This window comes from Lethenteron reissneri, chromosome 69, assembly GCF_015708825.2.
Source record: "Lethenteron reissneri isolate LAM-NWPU_2019-01 chromosome 69, ASM1570882v1, whole genome shotgun sequence".
Classification (NCBI taxonomy): Eukaryota; Metazoa; Chordata; class Hyperoartia; order Petromyzontiformes; family Petromyzontidae; genus Lethenteron; species Lethenteron reissneri.
This window is the reverse complement of record NC_083847.1, coordinates 1,639,159-1,660,728: the sequence shown is the minus strand read 5'-3', so window position 1 is coordinate 1,660,728 and position 21,570 is coordinate 1,639,159. Positions and strand designations below refer to the sequence as shown.

The 21,570-nt window shown below is 47.8% G+C and overlaps 1 protein-coding gene across 1 annotated transcript in view; it reads left to right on the top strand.

Annotated features, from left to right (window-relative positions):
* The window catches only part of LOC133360627 (uncharacterized), a 52,064-nt gene that overhangs the window by 2,707 nt on the left and 27,787 nt on the right, over window positions 1-21,570 (top strand). Inside the window, exons 3-4 of the mRNA XM_061579422.1 lie at window positions 15,462-15,888; window positions 17,218-18,025. Coding sequence (XP_061435406.1) covers window positions 15,475-15,888; window positions 17,218-18,025 — 1,222 coding nt within the window. The 5' untranslated portion in view covers window positions 15,462-15,474. The remainder of the gene's footprint in view (window positions 1-15,461; window positions 15,889-17,217; window positions 18,026-21,570) is intronic.

Genomic DNA, 21,570 nt, shown 5'->3' with positions numbered 1-21,570 from the left:
CGGTACTGTAAATTGCTCTGTTTTGCTAAATTATCACCATTCTGTAAGACTCCTGGGTAGGCTATAGGCCATCTTCGACTTACGATATTTTTGACTTACAATGGGGTCGTCGTAACGCATCTCCATCGTAAGTAGAGGACTACCTGTACATTATTACACACTTTTATTTAACTTTTTCTCTCTGTTGTCGTATCCTCAAATCTTGTAAATAAATTTTACCCCACTTTCCAATGTGGCATCGACTGCAAACTTGTTATACGTATGTCATACTAATGACAATACTATATTCTATCATAAAAAGGAAACAAAAAAATTGTAAACAATCTTTTTACACACTTTTTGTGAACTCTGTTGTTGTCGTATCCTCAAATCTTAACTCAATTTTAACCCACTTCCCAATGTGGTATCGACTGCAAACTTGTTATACTTATGTCATACTGATGGCAATACAATATTCTATATATATTAAAAAAAAGTATTTTTAAACATTAATTATTATAGGTTAGATGTTTCGGCTTGGGTCTAATTGTCTACGCTCAACTCACGTTGGCTGTAGTTGACCACGGTCCCTTACGTTATGGCAAGCCTCGGGGCCACTTCCTGGAGTCGTGGAGTTCTGCCATTACTAGTAGGGTACATTTCATTAAAGTGTGTTTTTTAAAAAGCATTTTTAAATATTACTTTTTTTGTGATGGCCAACTTGCTTCTGAAAAAACAGTGGGGCCTTACGTGGTAAAATAAAAATAGTTAATAGTTTAAGTCTATGGGTCGACTGTATCGTTAATTATCTCTGTGGGTGTTTCATGCGTTTTCATTGATATCTATGGGTCTCTATGCGTCTCTGTGTATCTATACATCTCTCTCTATCTCTATGGGTCTTAATGTATCTCTATGGGTCTCTATGTATCTCTATTGGTCTCTATGTATCTCAATGGTTCTCTGTATCTCAATGGGTCTCTATGTATCTCAATGGGTTTCTATGTATCTCAGTGGTTCTCTGTATCTCTATGTATCTCAATCGGTCTCTTTGTATCGCAATGGGTCTCTATGTATCTCAATGGGTCTCTATGTATCTCAATGGGTCTCTATGTATCTCAATGGGTTTCTTTTTATCTCAATGGGTCTCTATGTATCTCAATGGGTCTCTATGGGTCTCTATGGGTCTCTATGTATCTCAATGCGTCTCTTTGTATCTCAATGGGTTTCTTTTTATCTCAATGGGTCTCTATGTATCTCAATGGGTTTCTATGTATCTCAGTGGTTCTCTGTATCTCTATGTATCTCAATCGGTCTCTTTGTATCGCAATGGGTCTCTATGTATCTCAATGGGTCTCTATGTATCTCAATGGGTCTCTATGTATCTCAATGGGTTTCTTTTTATCTCAATGGGTCTCTATGTATCTCAATGGGTCTCTATGGGTCTCTATGGGTCTCTATGTATCTCAATGCGTCTCTTTGTATCTCAATGGGTTTCTTTTTATCTCAATGGGTCTCTATGTATCTCAATGGGTCTCAATAGGTCTCTATGGGTCTCTATGTATCTCAATGGGTCTCTTTGTATCTTAATGGGTATCCATGTATTTGGCTGCTGCTATAAATGTGCACGTGACGACGATGATGATAAGCCGCTTAGTTGAGCTTTCACTTGTGTTAGCCAGGTCACTTCCAAACAAAGAGCTCCAGAGCATCTCAGTTGAGGGACCTTACCTGGTGAAGTATAAATAGTTAAATTTCGATTTAAAGTTTTCGTGACTGCAGGGATTCATCTTCTTGGTTCTTTCGGTAAAGTCACGTAGAATGGAAATAATCAAATAATAAAAATAAAACATAATAAAATAATTCTCATGACGTTTCGGCCACAACGCAAGCAGCCGTCCTCAGGTGAAGAACAGGTCTGTCGATAAGCCAGTCTGAATGACTCTGTCTTATCGACAGACCTGTTCTTCACCTGAGGACGGCTGCTTGCGTTGTGGCCGAAACGTCGTGAGAATTATTTTATTATGTTTTAGTTTTATTATTTTATTATTTCCATTCTACGTGACTTTACCGAAAGAACCAAGAAGGTATAAATAGTTAGAAAATGTTTATTGTTTAGTTGTTAAGGCAGCGCGAGACATCTGGCGTTATCTTTGTACCTGGACGGTGACTGCAAGGGGCTGAAACCCTGCAAGTGACTTTGCTGGCGCTGCTGTAGCTCTAGAGAGAGCATCTTCCCGCCCCAGAGGGAATTGGCCTACTCTTCCATCACGACCAGACGTTTGAATGGGGGTGAGGAGTTACCCCACTACACCGTGACCTGTGCGGGCTGCCATCCGGGGCCGAATCATTCAATCGGCCACAGTAGTAGGCACTCTGCCTAGGGCCTGCTCACTCACCCAGTCACTCACCCAGTCTCTCACTCAGCCACTCACTCACCTACTCACTCACTCAGCCACTTACTCACCTACTCACGTAGTCACTCACCCAGTCACCCACTGACTCACTCAGCCAGTCACTCACCTACTCACTCGCCCACTCACTCAGCCACTCACCCACTCACTCACCCAGTCACCCACTCACCCACTCAGTCACTCACCCACTCATCCACTCACCCACTCAACCACTCACTCACTCAGCCACTCACTCACCCACTCAGCCACTCACCTACTCACTTACTCACTCACCCACTCACTCACCCAGTCACTCACCCACTCACCCACCCACTCATCCACCCACTCACCCACTCACTCACCCACTAACTCATCCAGTCACTCACCCACTCACTCACCCACCCATTCACCAACCCACTCAGCCACCCACTCACCCACTCACTCACCCACTCACTCACCCACTCACCCACCCACTCACCCACTCATCCACCCACTCAGCCACCCACTCACCCACTCACTCACCCACCCATTCACCAACCCATTCACCCACCCACTCAGCCACCCACTCACTCACCCACTCACTCACCCACTCACTCACCCACCCACTCACTCACCCACTCATCCACTCACTCACCCACCCACTCATCCACTCACTCACCCACCCACTCACCCACTCATCCACCCACTCACTCACCCACTCATCCACTCACCCACCCACTCACGCACGCATTCACTCACCCACTCACTCACCCACCTATTCACCAACCCACTCACCCACTCACTCACCCACTCACTCACCCACCCACTCACTCACGCATTCACTCACCCACTCACCCACCCATTCACTCACCCACTCACCCACCCACTCATCCACCCACTCACCCACTCACTCACCCACTAACTCACCCACCCACTCACCCACCCACTCACCCACCCACTCACCCACTCATCCACCCACTCACCCACTCACTCACCCACTCACTCACCCACCCACTCACTCACGCATTCACTCACCCACTCATCCACCCACTCACCCACCCAGCCACCCACCAGAGCCGTATTATCCAACATACCACAGTAGTAGGCACTTTGCCGAGCAGCAGTAGTCGCAGCGCTACCCACGTCGTATCTCGCCACACGTTATCGTCGTCATTATTACCGCTTCATGGCGGGGTTCTGGAAATTGTTTTCTCTTCACACGGGCACTGTTCAGGAACGCATCCTACTACTACTGCGCCAAGCGAGGGAATTGTATATGGTACGGTACTAACTACTGTGGTGTCTCATACTCTCGGGTATATAGATGATGATCACCATCATCATCGATAATTGTAATATTTATCAGGCGGCGGAATGGACAAAACCGCTTTAAAGGATGCAACCCATTCTGGTCAACGGCACCAAAAAGAAAGTAGCTGCTACACTTGATTTCAGTGTTCAAAATTGATATACACTAGATTTGAAGCTTTCGTGACTGCAAGTATTCATACTCTTAGGTTTTTTTCGGTAAAGTCACGTAGGTAAAAAAATAATAAAAATATGAATAGAAATAAAATAACAAATCACGACGTAGACTTGTGTTGCCTCCGAATCGTCGTGATATATTATTTTATTTATATATATATTTTTTTACCTACGTGACTTTATCGAAAAAACCTAAGAGTTTGATATACACTACATTATACACTACAAGCAAACATAATTGGACACTGAAAATACTGTACGTTTTTTTTTACTCTTTTGAGAATTTGCAACAACACCACGAGAAATGTGCCCCCTCCGGGCTCTGGAGACCACCTGGAGAAGATTCCAGGCCACGTGTTGACAACGGTGGTGAACAAGTGGGAGATTCTTTGACTTTTTGAAGTTATTAACATGACATGTGTTACTGGTAGGAACCTCCTGGTTACACCAGCCCACAGGGGATTATTGTGTCCGTCCGTCATGCAGGGAGGGGCTGGGTGGGGATGGAGGGGCTGGGTGGGGAGGGTGGGGCTGGGTGGGGAGTGTGGGGAGGGTGGGGCTGGGAGGGTGGGGCTGGGTGGGGATAGTGGGGCTGGGTGGGGAGTGTGGGGAGGGGCTGGGTGGGGAGGGTGGGGCTGGGTGGGGGTGGGAGGGGTGGGGCTGGGTGGGGAGGGGCTGCTCACCCCGTGGTGCCCTTATAAAACTCAACGTTTCACCTACTCACGCCGGCTTGTGCCCGCCCTCACAGTCGGGCATATTTGCGGAATACACCACGCCGCCGTTGACCCTGGCCATTGACCGAGCAACCCAACGTTCCTACCAGCTCCCTCCGCAGGAATGTGTTATCATGTTACATTAAAAAAAATAGTCCCATATAAGTGTTAGCATGTTTTTTAAGCTCCCTGGATATACACGCATCATCGCCATGATGCAGAGCCCTTGACATTGGAGTGAAAGGTACAGAATCAGACAGCACCACGCCCGGCCGCCTTTGTCTCCCCGGTGGCGATGATTTTACACGCCACACCAGGTACTCATTTGAGGCTGAGTCGACCAGGGGAGGCCCAGGACCGGTTCAGAAAATCGTCACCGGTGACCCCAGTTCGGGAGTCGTTATGAACCACATTGGGGCTCCGCAAGCCTCTCCTCGGCGTGCCTGGCAATGATCCTTGCTAGGACCTTTCCCGGCACATTGAGGAGGAAGATGCCCCTGTAGTTGTTAAAGTCGATGCGGTCCACCTTCTTAAAGAGTGGGACCACTCAGCATCAGGAGGAGTGGGGGACGATGTCAACCCCAGCTGCAGGCAATGATGATATTCTCACTTGCAACTGTCATCAGCTAGCTGAGACCAGGCAAATGTGAGCTTGAACGGGGCCCTAGATGGACACCCACCACCGGAGTGGAAGAATGGCAGGCGCATCTTACAGATGACAAGATGATGGTCAGTGGGCTGATCAGCTCCGCAGTAGGTCCTGGTGTCAAGGACATGGGCTCGCATCCGCTGTTCTGTCACTATGTAGTCCAGCTGATGTTATTGCTTGGACCCGGCGTGCATCCATGATGTTGTGTGGATGCGCCGATGGGCTGCACAGAAGTCTAGCAGCCCCTTACCGTTGTTATTGAGCTGATCCGGCCCATGCAGCAACACACACCGTGCGACACGACCCCCACTCCAACCCATCTTGCACGGTTGGCTGCGATAGAAAGTTCACCCGTACACACACACATGTTTTTTTTTCAGTTTCATTTATTTGGTATAGCCCTGTGAGCCATTCGACTCTTGAATCGGGTGCAACCGCAACAAACAAAAAACATGAACAAGAAAACATCTTAAAGTGCGCAAACAGAAAAATCCAGGAAAAAACAAAAAACTTTTAGAAATCACCAAAATAAAGCCATAAAAGCCATGTAACAGTGATCATAGGAACTGTGACCGAATTTTCACAATAAACGACATAAACAACATGTACCACCAAAACGCTGCAGCCATAGCTGGCTGAATGAGTCACTCCACAACAGCAGGAGCATCAGTCGGAGTATCAACATTTTTCAATGCACCTTTAAAGATCAGCACACTAAATCAAAACACAATCATACTTTGCAGCGGTCACCTAGAGCGAAACATTTGACTTGTACAGAGACCCATAGACTCACACAGAGGCCCGTAGACTCGCACAGAGACCCATAGACTCGCACAGAGATCCGTAGACTCACACAGAGACCCACAGACTCACACAGAGACCCACAGACTCACACAGAGACCCACAGACTCGCACATAAACCCGTAGACTCACACAGAGACTCACAGACTCTCACAGAGACCCACAGACTCGCACAAACACTCACAGACTCGCACAGACACCCGTAGACTCGCACAGAGACCCATAGACTCACACAGAGACCCACAGACTCGCACATAAACCCGTAGACTCGCACAGAGACCCATAGTTTGTCATACTTCCCCCGTCCCTTCGATTGACGTGGTTGGCTTCATACGGTGCTAAAGAAGTTCAATGTGCATAGTGTGGCGTGTGTCGTAAAACATCGCCACTTAGGGAGACAAAGGTGGCCGGGCATGGTTCTGGCCAGCCACCCCCTCATGTGCCAAAGTGACGACCTTCATTGCTGCTTGCTAACCACACTTGCCCCAACAGTCTGCTAGAGGCTACATGGGGGATCTTTGTCTTTGTGCGTGCTACTCGCTACTAACAGCACTTGCCCCAACAGCCTGCTAGAGGCTACATGGGGGATCTTTGTCTTTGTGCGTGCTACTTGCTACTAACAGCACTTGCCCCAACAGCCTGCTAGAGGCTACATGGGGATCTTTGTCCTTGTGCGTGCTACTAACAGCACTTGCCCCAACAGCCTGCTAGAGGCTACATGGGGGATCTTTGTCCTTGTGCGTGCTACTAACAGCACTTGCCCCAACAGCCTGCTAGAGGCTACATGGGGGATCTTTGTCCTTGTGCGTGCTACTAACAGCACTTGCCCCAACAGCCTGCTAGAGGCTACATGGGGGATCTTTGTCCTTGTGCGTGCTACTAACAGCACTTGCCCCGATAACCTGCTAGAGGCTACATGGGGGATCTTTGTCCTTGTGCGTGCTACTAACAGCACTTGCCCCAACAGCCTGCTAGAGGCTACATGGGGGATCTTTGTCCTTGTGCGTGCTACTAACAGCACTTGCCCCAACAGCCTGCTAGAGGCTACATGGGGGATCTTTGTCCTTGTGTGGTATAATGGCTCCGCACAATGCGATTCGCATTCCAGGAGGTGCAGTGAAATTCCATCACCCAGCCATGGGCAGTTGAAACCAAAGGGGGAACAGTTTTCTCATTCAACAGAGGATTATCGTCGATTGAACAGTGGATCAATTGTACAGTGGATCATTGATTCTTATAGGTCTCTAGGAGCTCGATTATACATTGGACCGTCGATTGTAGTTCATGGATTATACGGGAGATCGTCGATTATCCGGACGCTTTCGGGGGGCACAGGATTTTCAAAGACTGCAAATAATCAACTAAATAATCTTCAGTTTAACACGTAAAAAAAACGTGTAAATGTTGTGGTTTCACGCTTCAACACACCGGTGGGCTAAAGTAGTGAACTATTTTGTCTTTTGTCAACGTGGCAATTTTTTGCTGATTGGCCGTGTCGGGTGGTGGAGGGTTACGACACATTTATAAATAACGCGATCTAAACCCAAAAACGTTGATTATAAATAATCTTGAATGTTATTTAAAATCGCTTATATTTCGCACATTTTTGCATGACATATTGTGTGTGTTTAGTGCTTTAAATGCGCGGTTGCTCTGTGAAATTCGCTTAAATAACGACACACAGACGGACTAAAAAAGTAAATATCCCTCGTGAGAAAAAGTTACCGCATATAACCGGACTATCGTGTGTGTTGTCACGTTCTTACACCGTGCCCCTACTGGACACATCTGTGAACAAAAATCTTTACAGCTATAATAGGGTTTTTCCCCTTTTATCTGGCAACAAAACTGAAACCTTTTTACGAGTATTCATGTCACTGCATTAACCACAATACTTGCAGTCAAAATGCAAACAAAAACACACACTCTAATATATTGGCATTGTCCTTGAAACTGATTGGGACGGCTTTCTTTTGAGCCTCGACCCAATTGGTGCTCGACCAGAGGGACACCAAAAGGCGTCCACAGCTCAAAGCCGATGCACTATCAAAGTAACGAGGGCTCGGGGTGAGCATCTTTATAGCGCTTCGTATTCCTCCGACAGTATGAATACACTATCAAGACCTCCTTTACCAGTGGCAAAATATAGTAGTAGGTTTTTACCCTTTCATCTGGTACAAAACTGACACCTTTATACAAGGCATCCTGTTTGCAATAACCACAACACAAGCATTTTGACTGCTTGTGTTGTGGTTATTGCAAACAGGATGCCTTGTATAAAGGTGTCAGTTTTGTACCAGATGAAAGGGTGAAAACCTACTACAGTATGAATACAGATTATAATTTGTATTCTTTACTTACCACTCCAATGTCTAAGAATCTGCATCACATGGGTGATTATAGTTAATATTTTTGTCGTGCAGTATTTTGATTGTTTAAGTGTGTGAGGTCGTGTGTTCGATCCCGACCCTGACGCCTGCTTGAAATTTGGAGTCTGTGTCTCTCTCTCCCTGTGATCACGTGGATTTGTCTCCGCGTCCTCCAGTTTTTCCCTCCACATTTAGACTCAATGTCACACGTGTAGAGTCTTTGGGCTGCTTTAAAATTTCCACACGATGATGATGATAAGGCCACTTCGTTGAGCTATCATTTGTGGACAGGTAACTTCTGAAAAAGAGCAAATATAGCTCAATGAGTTCTATCTGATAAATAAAAAAATTGTTAAACGTTTATCTATGTAGTGTATAATGTAGTGTGGAGAGCGGTGGTGTAGTAGCGGTTAGAGCGTTGCGCTGTGAACCCGCTGACAATTACATCAACCAGTCCTGGGCCTCCCCTCGGTCGACACAGCCTCAAGTGAGTACCTGGTGTAGCGGTGTGTAAAATCATCGCCACCGGGGAGACAAAGGCGGCCAGGCATGGTGCTGGCCACCCACCCCCTCGTGTGCCACAGTGCCGGCCTTCATAGGTGCTGTTACTTGCTGACTTTTACAGATTCTCATTCTGATTCTGCACTTACCACTCAGTGTCTTAAGTATGTTTGCTTTTAGTGTATAATGTAATTTAGATAATATTTGAACACTGAAATCAAGCGTAGTCGCTACATTTTAACACATAGGCTTTCGCGACCAATATCCATACTAGGGTTAGATCACATAAATATATGAATGTGTCGTTAATGTATTATTTTATGATTCGCTTCCATTCAGCGAATCGTCAAATAATACTTTGTTTAAATGCATGCCTATACAGGCCACCGTACTTCAATAGGGATTACCGTTGGTACGGCTATTTTAATACACACAAAAGATGAGAAGGACAAGATCAAAGGGCTCGCATAATGTACGTTGACTCAGTAATCCCCCCCACTTTGCGCAAGAGCGCAGAAGCGTGGTCACCACATCTACGCCTCTATATAAGGAACGAAACAGGTGGACTTCTCCACAAATCTGGCTGTCGCCTGATGAAGCTAGTTGTAATTACTGGCGAAACGTTGTACTCCGATTTAAAATGTTGTGGCTTGCTCTCCAACACACCGGTTAGTGCTGTACTAGTATACTACACTATACACTACACACTAGTGCTGTACTAGTATACTACACTATACACTACACTACACACTAGTGCTGTACTGGTGACGAATTGGCATGCTCTGTTTACATGACAACCCTTACTAGTTGGTGGGCAGGCCCGGGTAAAGCTACGTGGCCGGGAGTTGGAGTCATTCCCTGTTCACCTTGCGGTATGACAGGGATGTCCTTTGGTTCCCACAGTTAACATTTTTCGACCACGTAGTTTGAGCAACCTTCCATGGCTGTCCTGTTGTACAGCTACAATGGGAGGCTGATTGATGGCCCGGGTGCAGTCGAGGGATGACTTCCTATTGGTCAACCTTGTTATGTTTGCTGATGATCTGGTTAATGCTGCTCACTCAGAGGAGGAGTTGGAGGCGCTGCTGCTGAACCTGGAGCTTGCCACTAAGAGGTGGGGCCTTACCATCAGCCCCACCAAAACTAAGCCCCTGCCTGGGTATGTTGTACCATCAGACACTCCACCCCCACAACTCCCAATTGGTGATAGGGTAGTTGTGGAGAGAGTGGAGAGTATCCCATACCTGGGCAGTGTGCTCATAACCGGCTCCGGTTTGACAGCAGAGGTCTCGCTCCGAATCAGTCGAGCGGCATTATCTTTTCATTGGTTGAGTAACGCTCTGTGGAAGCTACCTGGTCTGTTGCTCCGCACGAAGCTTCAGGTCTTCTCGGCCACAGTCATTCCCTCCCTTCTCTATGCTTGCGAAACGTGGACCCCCCTAATGGAACATCTTCGCTGGTTAGAAACATTTAGGCTGGCCTGCTTACAATCTATCCTGGGTTTAACTAGGTTGGATTATGTGAGGTCACATTTTCTTGAAAGATCTGGACACAGTCCCACCGGTGAGCTCCTCCGGCAGGAAAAGCTGCGTTGGCTGGTTCATGTCACCCATATGCCCAGCCACCGCATGCCTAAATAGCTTTTGTTCAGCCAATAGCTAAACAAGCATGACACGGACTGGAGAAGAGATGGAGTGACGTGGTATGAGAGAATGTGGAGCGAAGTGGACTTGCCAATGACTGGTACCAGCAGTGTCAAGAGCGGCGTCAAGATCGGCCTCTGTGGAGGAGGCTCGTGAAGGGCGCTGTTACTAGGCAGTTGGAGGCAGTCGCCTTCCAACAACAACGGAAGGCGGAGGAGCGACGCTCGCAACAATGAGTGGAGCGCTGGGTGGCTAAAACACAGCAAGTTGGCACAGTAGGGGGCATAGGTGGTGCATCAGCCAGTCATTTCAATAAGTTGACCCATGGCACCTGGGTCTGCCCCGTGACCTCCTGCCAGCGGGCGTTCGACACTTCACGTGACCTTAACGTGCACACGGCCTGGGACAAGCGCTGTGGTGACGTCACCGCCACTTAGTGGCTAATGGCGGTTGTTGTCGTGTGAGTGGTGTGTGTGGAGTGTGTGCGGAGTATGTGTGGTGTGTGAGTGGTGTGTGTGTGTGGTGTGAGTGGTATTTGGCATGTGTGTGAGTGGTGTGTGAGTGGTGTGTGAGTGGTGTGTGAGTGGTGTGTGAGTGGTGTGTGTGTGTGATGTGTGAGTGGTATTTGGCATGTGTGTGTGGAGTGTGTGTGGTGTGTGAGTGGTATTTGGCATGTGTGTGAGTGGTGTGTGAGCGGTGTGTGTGTGGAGTGTGTGTGGAGTGTGTGTGGTGTGTGTGTGAAGTCCAGGGACCTTTCAACATGGTCTCAATCATTGTATTGGTGACGTCTGGTCGCTCAAGAGTCTAAAGCAGGTTTAGGGAACGTCCGGCCCGCGGGCCGTATAAGGCCCGCAAAATCTATTGATCTGACCCTGCCAAGGCAACCGCAGGCGGGACTCGAAATTCAATAAATCTCGGAGCAAACCTGGAAAGGCAGTTGCGAGTAGCAGCAACATCATCAACACCGGCTAACATCACTATACGCCTCGCCAAAGAGAAGCGGTTCCGGCCATCGCATTAGGGGCGAGTTAATGAAATGTTTGACCAAATATAACGGGCTAATTTTGAAGTTGATAATTTTGTATGGCCCGCGAATTATGTTATATAAATATCCAAATGGCCCTTGGCAGTAAAAATGTTCCCCACCACTGGTCTAAAGAGTCTAAAGACTCGCTCGCTAGGGGTCCTTTTGCAAGCTGTTGGCTGCCCGGTCTGGTTGAGTTGTCGGAGCAGGTCCTTGGGTCTCTGTTTTCCAGCAGGGAGCGCAGATTCTTGACGGAAGCCTCGGGGGGGGGGGGGGGGGGGGGGTGCTCTTCGAAGGTGCCACTGTGGCTCAGAGGTGATGTTAACTACCTTGCCTGTTGCCTGGTGTATAGGAGCTCGCGGGTTCGATCATGACCCTGACGCCTGCTGAATATTTGCGTAACTTTCTCCCCGCAGTCGCGTGGATTTGTCTCCAAGTCCACTGATTCTTTTCAACGTCACGTGTTTAGAGCATCTTCTTGGTTCTTTCGATAAAGTCACGTAGAAGGGAAATAATAAAATAATAAAAATAAAACATAATAAAATACAATTCTCACGATGTTTCGGCCACAACGCAAGCAGCCGTCCTCAGGTGAAGAACAGGTCTGTCGGAAAGACAGCGTCTGAATGAAACACCACGCGCTGTCTTTCCGACAGACCTGTTCTTCACCTGAGGACGGCTGCTTGCGTTGTGGCCGAAACGTCATGAGAATTGTATTTTATTATGTTTTATTTTTATTTTTTCCCTTCTACGTGACTTTATCGAAAGAACCAAGAAGATGAATCCCTGCAGTCACGAAAGCTTTAAATCGGCGTTTAGAGCAGTTAGGGTCTCTGTGGATCTCTGTGGGTACGGGTCTCTGTGGTTTTCTATGGCTCTATACGAGTCTCTGGATCTCTGTGGCTATCTATGAGTGTGGGTCTCTGGGTCGCTGTGTATCTCTAATGAGTCTCTATTTGTCTCTATGCGTTTAGAGTATTTGGCTGCTGCTATAAATTTGCACGTGATGATAAGCCACTTCGTTGAGCTCTCATTTGTGATAGCCGGCTTGCTTTTGAATAAGTAATATAAAAAAAAAAATTTAAACACGCTTTTATTAAATGTACCCGTAATGGCAGAACTCCACGACTCCAGGAAGTGGCCCTGAAGCTTGCCATAATGTAAGGAACCGTGGCCAATTACAGCCAACGTTAGTTGAGCGTGGACAATTATACCCAAGCCGAAACATAACGTCTAAAAAATAATGTTTTAAAATATATAATTTGAATTTTTTTATCATAGAATATAGTTTTTTCACCAGTGACATAAGTATACCAAGTTTGCAGTCGATACCACATTGGGAAGTGGGTTAAAATTGTGTTACAAGATTTGAGGATACAACAATGACAACAGACAGAGTGAGTTAATAAAAAACGTGTAAATAAAAATATTTTAAAGTACACTTTACTGAAATGTACTATCCGAGCTGCCCCTCACCCTGCCTCCTTCCCCCATCGCCCCTCCCCTCCTTCCACACCCCCCCCCCCCCGGGCGTGGCTCCCCGAGGCTTGCCGTGATGTAAGGGACCGCGGTCAGTTGAGCATGGACAATTAGAGCCGTTAAAAAGGTTGTTTAACAAAAATATATATATTTGTGTGAGTCTATGGGTCTCTGTGTGAGTCTATGGGTCTCTGCGTGAGTCTATGGGTCTCTGTGTGAGTCTATAGGTCTCTGTGTGAGTCTATGAGTCTCCGTGTGAGTATACGGGTCTCTGTGAGTCTATGGCTCTCTGCGTGAGTCTATGTATGTATGCATCTATATATATAAAATCGCAAATCTGTCTGTCTGTTTGTCTGTCTGTCTGTGTGTGTGTCTGTTTGTCTGTGTGTCGCCGGACCATACGCAGTTTCATTGGACGAAATGTGAGGGATTTGCGAGACACGATTGGTCCGTTTGGTTTTCCACGGCGGTTGCCCCTGGTAACGGGTAGCGACGCATTTGCTGCGGGGTGGACGCCATTTTTAATTCCCGTTAAAAATATGCGCACGCATTAACACGCGACTCTGAGGTAAATTCATCAAAGTTTCACGTCCTCTTCACTCCTCCCCCCACCCCAATGTGTGCAATTACTATTATAGGGTCGGTAGATAATAAAATTATAGCGATTAGACATTATTATTGTAGCGCGGGGGGGGGGTAACGGCCACAGTACCCAGCCTCAGCCGGGTGGGCAATCTAGGCGAGGCCGGAGGCTCTGCACGGTACTAGGCCTCGACACCCCACCCGTGTCAAGCGACGACTTTGTGGTATAAACTCGATATACCCAGCGTTGCCCGGGGGGAAAATACATTTAAAATCTTCTGAAAACTTTCAAACATTACATACCAATGAAAAAACAACTGTGTAATTACTTTTTAACCCGACGCGCCAAGAATCGATTCTTTAAATGTTGACTGTACAAATAGTCATTAAGCTGGGTGAGCGTACTGGCAGTCTATAATGTAGACTGTAGCCTGGTTATTAAGCTGGGTGGGTGTACTGGCAGTCTACAATGTAGACTGTAGCCTGGTTATTAAGTTTAAAGTGAGTCAATTTGTAACACGTAGGCTTTCGCGACCATTATTCATAAACAACGTTATTGGTTTTAGATCGCCTTATTTATTAATGTGTTGTAACCCTCCACCACCCGACACGGCCAATCAGTAAAAAAGTGTCACGTTGATAAAAGACTAATAGTTCACTGCTTTAGCCCACCGGTGTGTTCAAGCGTGAAACCACAACAATTACCATTTCAGAGTACGACGTTTCGCTGATGCTGGATGCAATTACCAGCGAAACGTCGTACTCAAAAATTGTCTGTCCGTCTGTGTACGCTCACTTGCGAGGGATTTGCCGGGAGGCACGTCCCGTGCCCCGCGATGGGAATAGGCATGTCAGTTTTTTTATCCGTCACCTTTAAAGTGGTTTAATGATCGATTTAGTGATATTCAACTTTATTTATTAATTTCACCGCGCCGCTCGGTGCTTCCCATGCCAAAGGTCGCGGGATCGATCCCCGCGTCATTCACAGGCGAATATATTTTTTAATCCTTTATATTAAGTTCGCTGCCACGCATATAACGAATTTTGAGTGAAAAACTTTGTTTTTACGGGTTATACTTATTATTTATTCATGTGCATGACCATCCCAACTCACGCGCCTTTCGTGGGGGAGACGGCTCATGCCAAGTCGCACGCTGGTAGTGAGGGGAACATTTTATTTTGCGTTAAAAATGCTTTAAAAATACACTAAACGCTCAGCTAAATTCTTCACTGCGTGATGTCCTGGCACATCAACTTCTCCGGAGGGGGGTGCGGCCAACCGTGCGTTTTCTGTACCATGGGTTTCCCCACATTTACCTTCCGGACGTACGGATATCTCAAGGATCCGGAAGCCGGTACACAGTGATTTTCCATGTGTACGGGAATTTAGTGTTGTGTCGGTCTATAGTTTTGTGTAGCGAACCGGACTTCACCTAAAGCTAATGATCCGAGCCAACCGTCTACAACTTGAGTTGTATGGCCAATGGCAGAGACGTGTTAACACCGCAAGGTGGAAACAGACTGGTCATACCGAAAGGCGTCAGGTCAACGTTTCGTTCGGACCCGATGAATCGGGGGCACGCAACACTATTTTCACAGCGCCATAGTCGTGTTGCCCCATCGGAAGGGCCCCATTGGAAGGGATCTCCAACACGACTTTAGAGCGCCACAGTCGTGTTGCCTCATTGGTAGGGAACTACAACACGACTCTAAACTACAGTTGGGTTGCCCCATTGGTAGGGATTTACAACCCGACTGTGAACCGACAATTAGTGTTGACGCTTTTGCGTTCAGCGCTATTGGTCGTGTTTTCCCATGCACGTGTGAACTTGCTGGAGTGAATTCTAAGTTCCTTTCTATTGCATAGAAAACAAGTATCCATGTCTACATCAAGCAAGGGAAAGCGTAAAGCGCAAACCACGACAACTGAACAAGCCAACAAGAAAGCCCGTACAACGACCGACGAAGCAGCCTCCATACCTGCACCAAAGCGCGTTTTGACCGAAGACCAAAAGAAGCAAAAACGTGAACGGGCGGCGTTTATCCATGCGGCGCAAACGGCAGAAGCGTTGCAACAAAGCCGCGAGAAGAAACGAATTGCCAAGGCGCGCTGGCGCGCCGAAGCTACTGCCGAGGAACTTGAAGCGAGACGCCAAAGAAACCGAGAACACATGTCAAACGCACGTCGCAAGAAAACCTCTGAAAAACGCGACGTGCGACGCAATCGCGAACGGGAAGTGACGTCGGCCGCAGGTGCCGAGGAAACCGCCGAAGAACGCGAGGCGCGACGCCAGGTATGAACATCGCCACTGGGGAGACAAAGGCGGCCGGGCGTGGTGGATCCAAGTCCCGGGCGAAGCCGGGTAGTACAGCTAGTATATATATATTTTTTTATGATAGAATATAGTATTGTCATCAGTATGACAGCTATACCAAGTTTGCAGTTGATACGACATTGGGAATACGGTTAAAATTGAGTTACAAGATTTGAGGATACGACAACACATACAGTAAGTTAAATAAAAGCGTGTAAAATGTTTAAAAATACATGTTTTGGATTTTCTATGATAGAATATCGTGTGTCATCAGCATGACATACCTAGTTTGCAGTCGATAGCACATTGGGAAGTGTGTAAAAATTTAGTTACAATATTAATTTTTTGAGGATACAACAGACGAAGTGAGTTAAATAAAAGCGTGTAAAAAGATCGGAAGATGTTTTACCCTTTCTGGCAATGATACAGGAGATGTTCAGATGTTCCAACACCAAACATAATGTATATATATTATCAGAGCATTTTTGTTTGCATGTTCAACAAAAGTACGTGGTTAATGCAGATTCCTTGCAACCTCCAATTAGCGCAGTTGGCTACGTACGGTGGAAAGAAGTTAAATCATGCATACATAGACTCACGCATAGACTCACGCAGAGAGCCATAGACTCACGCAGAGACCCATAGATTCACAGAGACCCGTATACTCACACTGAGACCCATATACTCACGCAGAGATCCATAGACTCACGCAGAGACCCATAGACTCACGCAGAGACCCATAGACTCACTGAGACTCGTATACTCACACGAAGACCCATAGACTCACACAGAGACCCACACTCACACAGAGACCCATAGACTCGCAGAGACCCATCGACTCACACAGAAACCCATAGACTCACGCAGAGACCCATAGACTCACGCAGAGACCCATAGACTCACACAGAAACCCATAGACTCACGCAGAGACCCATAGACTCACGCAGAGACCCATAGACTCACACAGAAACCCATAGACTCACGCAGAGACCCATAGACTCACGCAGAGACCCATAGACTCACGCAGAGACCCATAGACTCACGCAGAGACCCATAGACTCACGCAGAGACGCATAGACTCACGCAGAGACCCATAGACTCACGCAGAGACCCATAGACTCACGCAGAGACCCATAGACTCACGCAGAGACCCATAGACTCACGCAGAGACCCATAGACTCACACAGAGACCCACACTCACACAGAGACCCATAGACTCACGCAGAGACCCATCGATATCCACAGAGACACCAAGTTCAAGCAAACACGTACAAACGTTGACTGCGATGGCTCCGTGTCTTTCGCCAGGTTTTCTCCCACGCCGTCGATCGCAACTCCCGCAGCCCCAGTCGCCACTCTGCCTCCCGCCGGGACTCCGCGTCCCCGCCCCGGGTGCGGGTCTCCGCGCTTCACCCGGCCCCCATGGAGGGGCTGAGCGAGGACGGGTGGGGCAACGCCGCTGGCGGTGCCGCCGCCGCACGGCGCCGCAGGGAACCCACGCTTGCTCCGGCTCCTCCGTCCCCGAGGGACCCCTTCGGGGAGCTGCGGGTCAGCGACGTGCGCTCGCTGCTGATGCCGCCCCACGGAGACGCGGACGGCAAGGGAGGGGGGGATCCGAAGAACGCCAGAGAGATGGGGAGAGCGCGAGGAGGTGGTGGTGGTGGTGGAGAGACAGTGAAGGGAGGAGGAGGAACCGGTGGTACAGGAGACACGATGCAGGGAGGGGGAGATGGTGGAGGAGGTAGTGCCGGAGAGATGGGAGAGGCGACGAAGGGAGGGGGGGGCGTGAGAGGGGACGCGAGGGACGAGATGCGAAAGGGAGTCGGAGGAGGAGGAGAGTCCAGGAAAGATGCGACGGGGGAGACGAAGGAGGAGCTGAGCAGGGGACGACGAGGTGGAGAAAACCGAGAGATACGGGGAGAGAAGAGGGGAGAGGTGACTAAGGGACAAAGACACGGAGGTGGAGGAGGAGGAGGGGGAGGAGGGGGGGTAGAAGGCGGAGAGCCGGGAGTGGAGTTGAGGGCAGCCACGGCGAAGGGGCACGACGGACGAGGAGGAGGAGGTGGAGAGACCGAGACGGACGGAGGCCGGGACAAGGGAAGACGCTCGCTGCAAGGTGAGGGAAGCCGCTGTTGTTGTTGAAGCTGTTGTTGCTGCTGCTGTTGTTGTTGATGATGTTGTTGTTGCTGCTGCTGTTGTTGTTGTTGTTGTTGCTGTTGATGCTGTTGTTGTTGATGCTGTTGTTGTTGCTGTTGTTGCTGTTGATGCTGTTGTTGTTGTTGATGCTGTTGTTGATGCTGTTGTTGATGCTGTTGTTGATGCTGCTGTTGTTGTTGATGCTGTTGATGCTGTTGCTGTTGATGCTGTTGTTGTTGCCGCTGTTGTTGTTGATGATGCTGTTGTTGCTGTTGTTGTTGATGTTGATGATGCTGTTGTTGTTGTTGTTGTTGTTGCTGTTGATGCTGTTGTTGATGCTGTTGTTTTTGCTGTTGATGCTGTTGTTGATGCTGTTGATGCTGCTGTTGATGCTGTTGTTGATGCTGTTGCTGCTGCTGTTGTTGTTATCTGCCGTTGAGTCGGTTGTCCATGCGGAGCGATGTTTGCAACAACTAAAAACACGCGTTCAACGTGAATTGTTCAGTGCTGGTGGGGGGCCCTTGCGTTGGCAACAAATGTCTCGTAAGATGTATCATCATCATCATCGGCGGTCACTCGGGGGTCGAGTGATTCTCCTACTGGTGGGTAAAGTTTGTGGATCTGAAAATGGCTTGGAAAGGTCGGGTCCGAAAGCCCCAGATTCTGCTGCAGTGGTTGGTCAAGGGGTGTGTGATGGTGGTGGTGGTGGATGATGATTGGGGGGGGCCTTCTTGGTGGCGAGCCTCTACTCGCGTTGATGCTTCTTTCCCTTGCGGCACGGCGGAGATCGTTTTCGTCGAGTGCGACCGCTCCCCCTTGTGGGACCGTCCACGTGGTTCTGTCTTGCGTCATTCCCTCCCCGAGTTGGCAGTGTTGACGTGGCCACTTGTACAGGTAGGAACAACAGTTCCACACTGCCCACCAGGGATTATTTGTCTGTCTGTCTGTCGTGCATAGCCCCGACCTCGATTTGTATTTCATAGAGCGCTTCGGGCGGGCTCAGCGCCACGTGACGCGCCGCCCCACTGGGCTTGCGCCGCGTGACACGGATTGCACGAATGCGCCGTCCAACCAAGTTCCTACCTGCCCACTCCGAAGGAGGAACGTGTTTGACGTTGATCCTGATGTTGTCCTCGGAGCGCGTCGTCTGTGGGGGCCTCAGCTGTCCTGCGTTTAGCCGGGAGTCCAGGCAGCCGGGCTTCCTAGCAACGTGGCCAGTCCATCTGAGTGTTGGCTGATGGTCGTGGTGATGCCCTTAATGTTTGCCGCCTCAAGGATATTGGTGTTGAATGATGGTCGTGGTGGTGCCTGACCATCCCTCTATCTCTCCTCCCTGGCTCCTCCCTCCCCCTCTTGCGTGTATATAGCCTTGTGTGACAAGCAGCCTCCTTTTGCCCACGTCATCAATTGTTTATTGCTGTGGTTGTTTCCACTTGTGTTGTGCCCGAAACGTCGTGATTTAATTTATTTAGTACCTTATGATAGACGTTTTTTGGGTGAGATCGTGTTATTTATTAACGTGTCATAACCCTCCAACCACCCGACGCGGCCAATCAGCAAAAAAGTGTCACGTTAACAAAAGACAAAATAGTTTTCGATGTAAAGCTTTCGTGACTGCGGCAGGGATTCATCTTCTTGGTTCTTTCGGTAAAGTCACCACGTAGAAGGGAAATAATAAAATAATAACAATTTAATTCTCAGGACGTTTCGGCCACAACGCAAGCAGTCGTCCTCAGGTGAAGAGACAGAGCTGTCTGAAAGACAGCGCTCCAATGAACACTGCTCAGCTTGATAATTGGTTTTTTACCCTTCTACCTGGCAACAAAACAGACACCTTTTTTTACGAGGAGTCATGTTTGCATAGACCACAATACCTGCAGCCATAATGCAGATTAAAGGGTAAAAAAAACAATTATATTTTTTACTGGCAAATGAGGTTCCAATGGTGTAAATGCTTCACCCCGAGCTCTCATACTCTGATGTTGCATTGTCTTTGAGTTGTGCGCCTTTTGGCGTCATCTGGTCTAACCCATGTGAGACTAGGCTCTAAGGAAAGCTGTCTCGGGTGTGGACCAATCAACTTCAAGGACAGTGCATACATTATCAGAGTTGTGTTTTTTGTTTGCATTATGACTGCAGGTATTGTGGTCTATGCAAACATGACTCCTCGTAAAAAAAGGTGTCAGTTTTGTTGCCAGATAAAAGGGATCAAAAAAACAATTATCATATTTTGCTACTGGCAAAGGAGGTTCCAATGATGTAACTGCTCAGCTAAGCAACTCCTTTGTCTACCGGCGGCTGGATCTCCGGGACTTTCCCTGTCCACCTATTTGTGTTTGAGCTCCCTCCCTCACTCGGCGTTGGACATCCGCCTTCACTATGGCGTGAGCCTCTCTTTTGGCCTCGTGGTTTTGTGTCGTTCTGCCGCACGCAAAAGGTTCTTCGTGTTTGTGTCGACAAGCCGTTCAATCATTGGAACCTCATTTGCCAGTAAAAAATATGATAATTGTTTTTTTACCCTTCTATCTGGTAACAAAACTGACACATTTTTTACAAGGAGTCATGTTTGCATAGACCACAATACCTGCAGTCGTAATGCAAACAAAAAACACAACTCTGATAATGATATGCACTGTCCTTGAAGTTGATTGGTCCACACCCGAGACAGCTTTCCTTAGAGCCTAGTCTCACATGGTGTTGGACCAGATGACACCAAAAAGCGCACAACTCAAAGACAATGCACCATCAGAGTATAAGATGTGGACCAATCAACTTCAAGGACAGTGCATACATTATCAGAGTTATGTTTTTTGTTTGCATTATGATTGCAGGTATTGTGGTCTATGCAAACATGACTCCTTGTAAAAAAGGTGTCAGTTTTGTTGCCAGATAGAAGGGTAAAAAAACAATTATCATATTTTTTACTGGCAAATGAGGTTCCAATGGAGTAAATGCTTACCCCGAGCTCTCATACTCTGATGGTGCATTGTCTTTTGAGTTGTGCGCCTTTTGGCGTCATCTGGTCCAACCCATGTGAGACTGGGCTCTAAGGAAAGCTGTCTCGGGTGTGGACCAATCAACTTCAAGGACAGTGCATACATTATCAGAGTTGTGTTTTTTGTTTGCATTATGACTGCAGGTATTGTGGTCAATGCAAACATGACTCCTTGTAAAAGAGGTGTCAGTTTTGTTGCCAGATAAAAGGGTGAAAAAGAGCCGTTCAATGTTCGTATCATTCTCATCAAATCACCCTTGGTGCTTTTTATCTTTTCGGCAATGGTTATTATTATTCCAGGTGTTGAGGATGATGGACTTGAGCATGCTCCAGTGGGTTTCGATATCATCAAGGGATATATTCTTTGGGAAGTTCTGCAACAAAAACAGTCTGGAAGTGTTGTCGTTTTCTGGTAACGCCCAGACTTACGATGTCATGTCTTGGCCGGCTATGGACACGGTGAGGCGCATGAGGCGATGGTCTATGCAACAGTCGCCCGCACTTGTCCATCGCCCTTGCGATGTTCACAT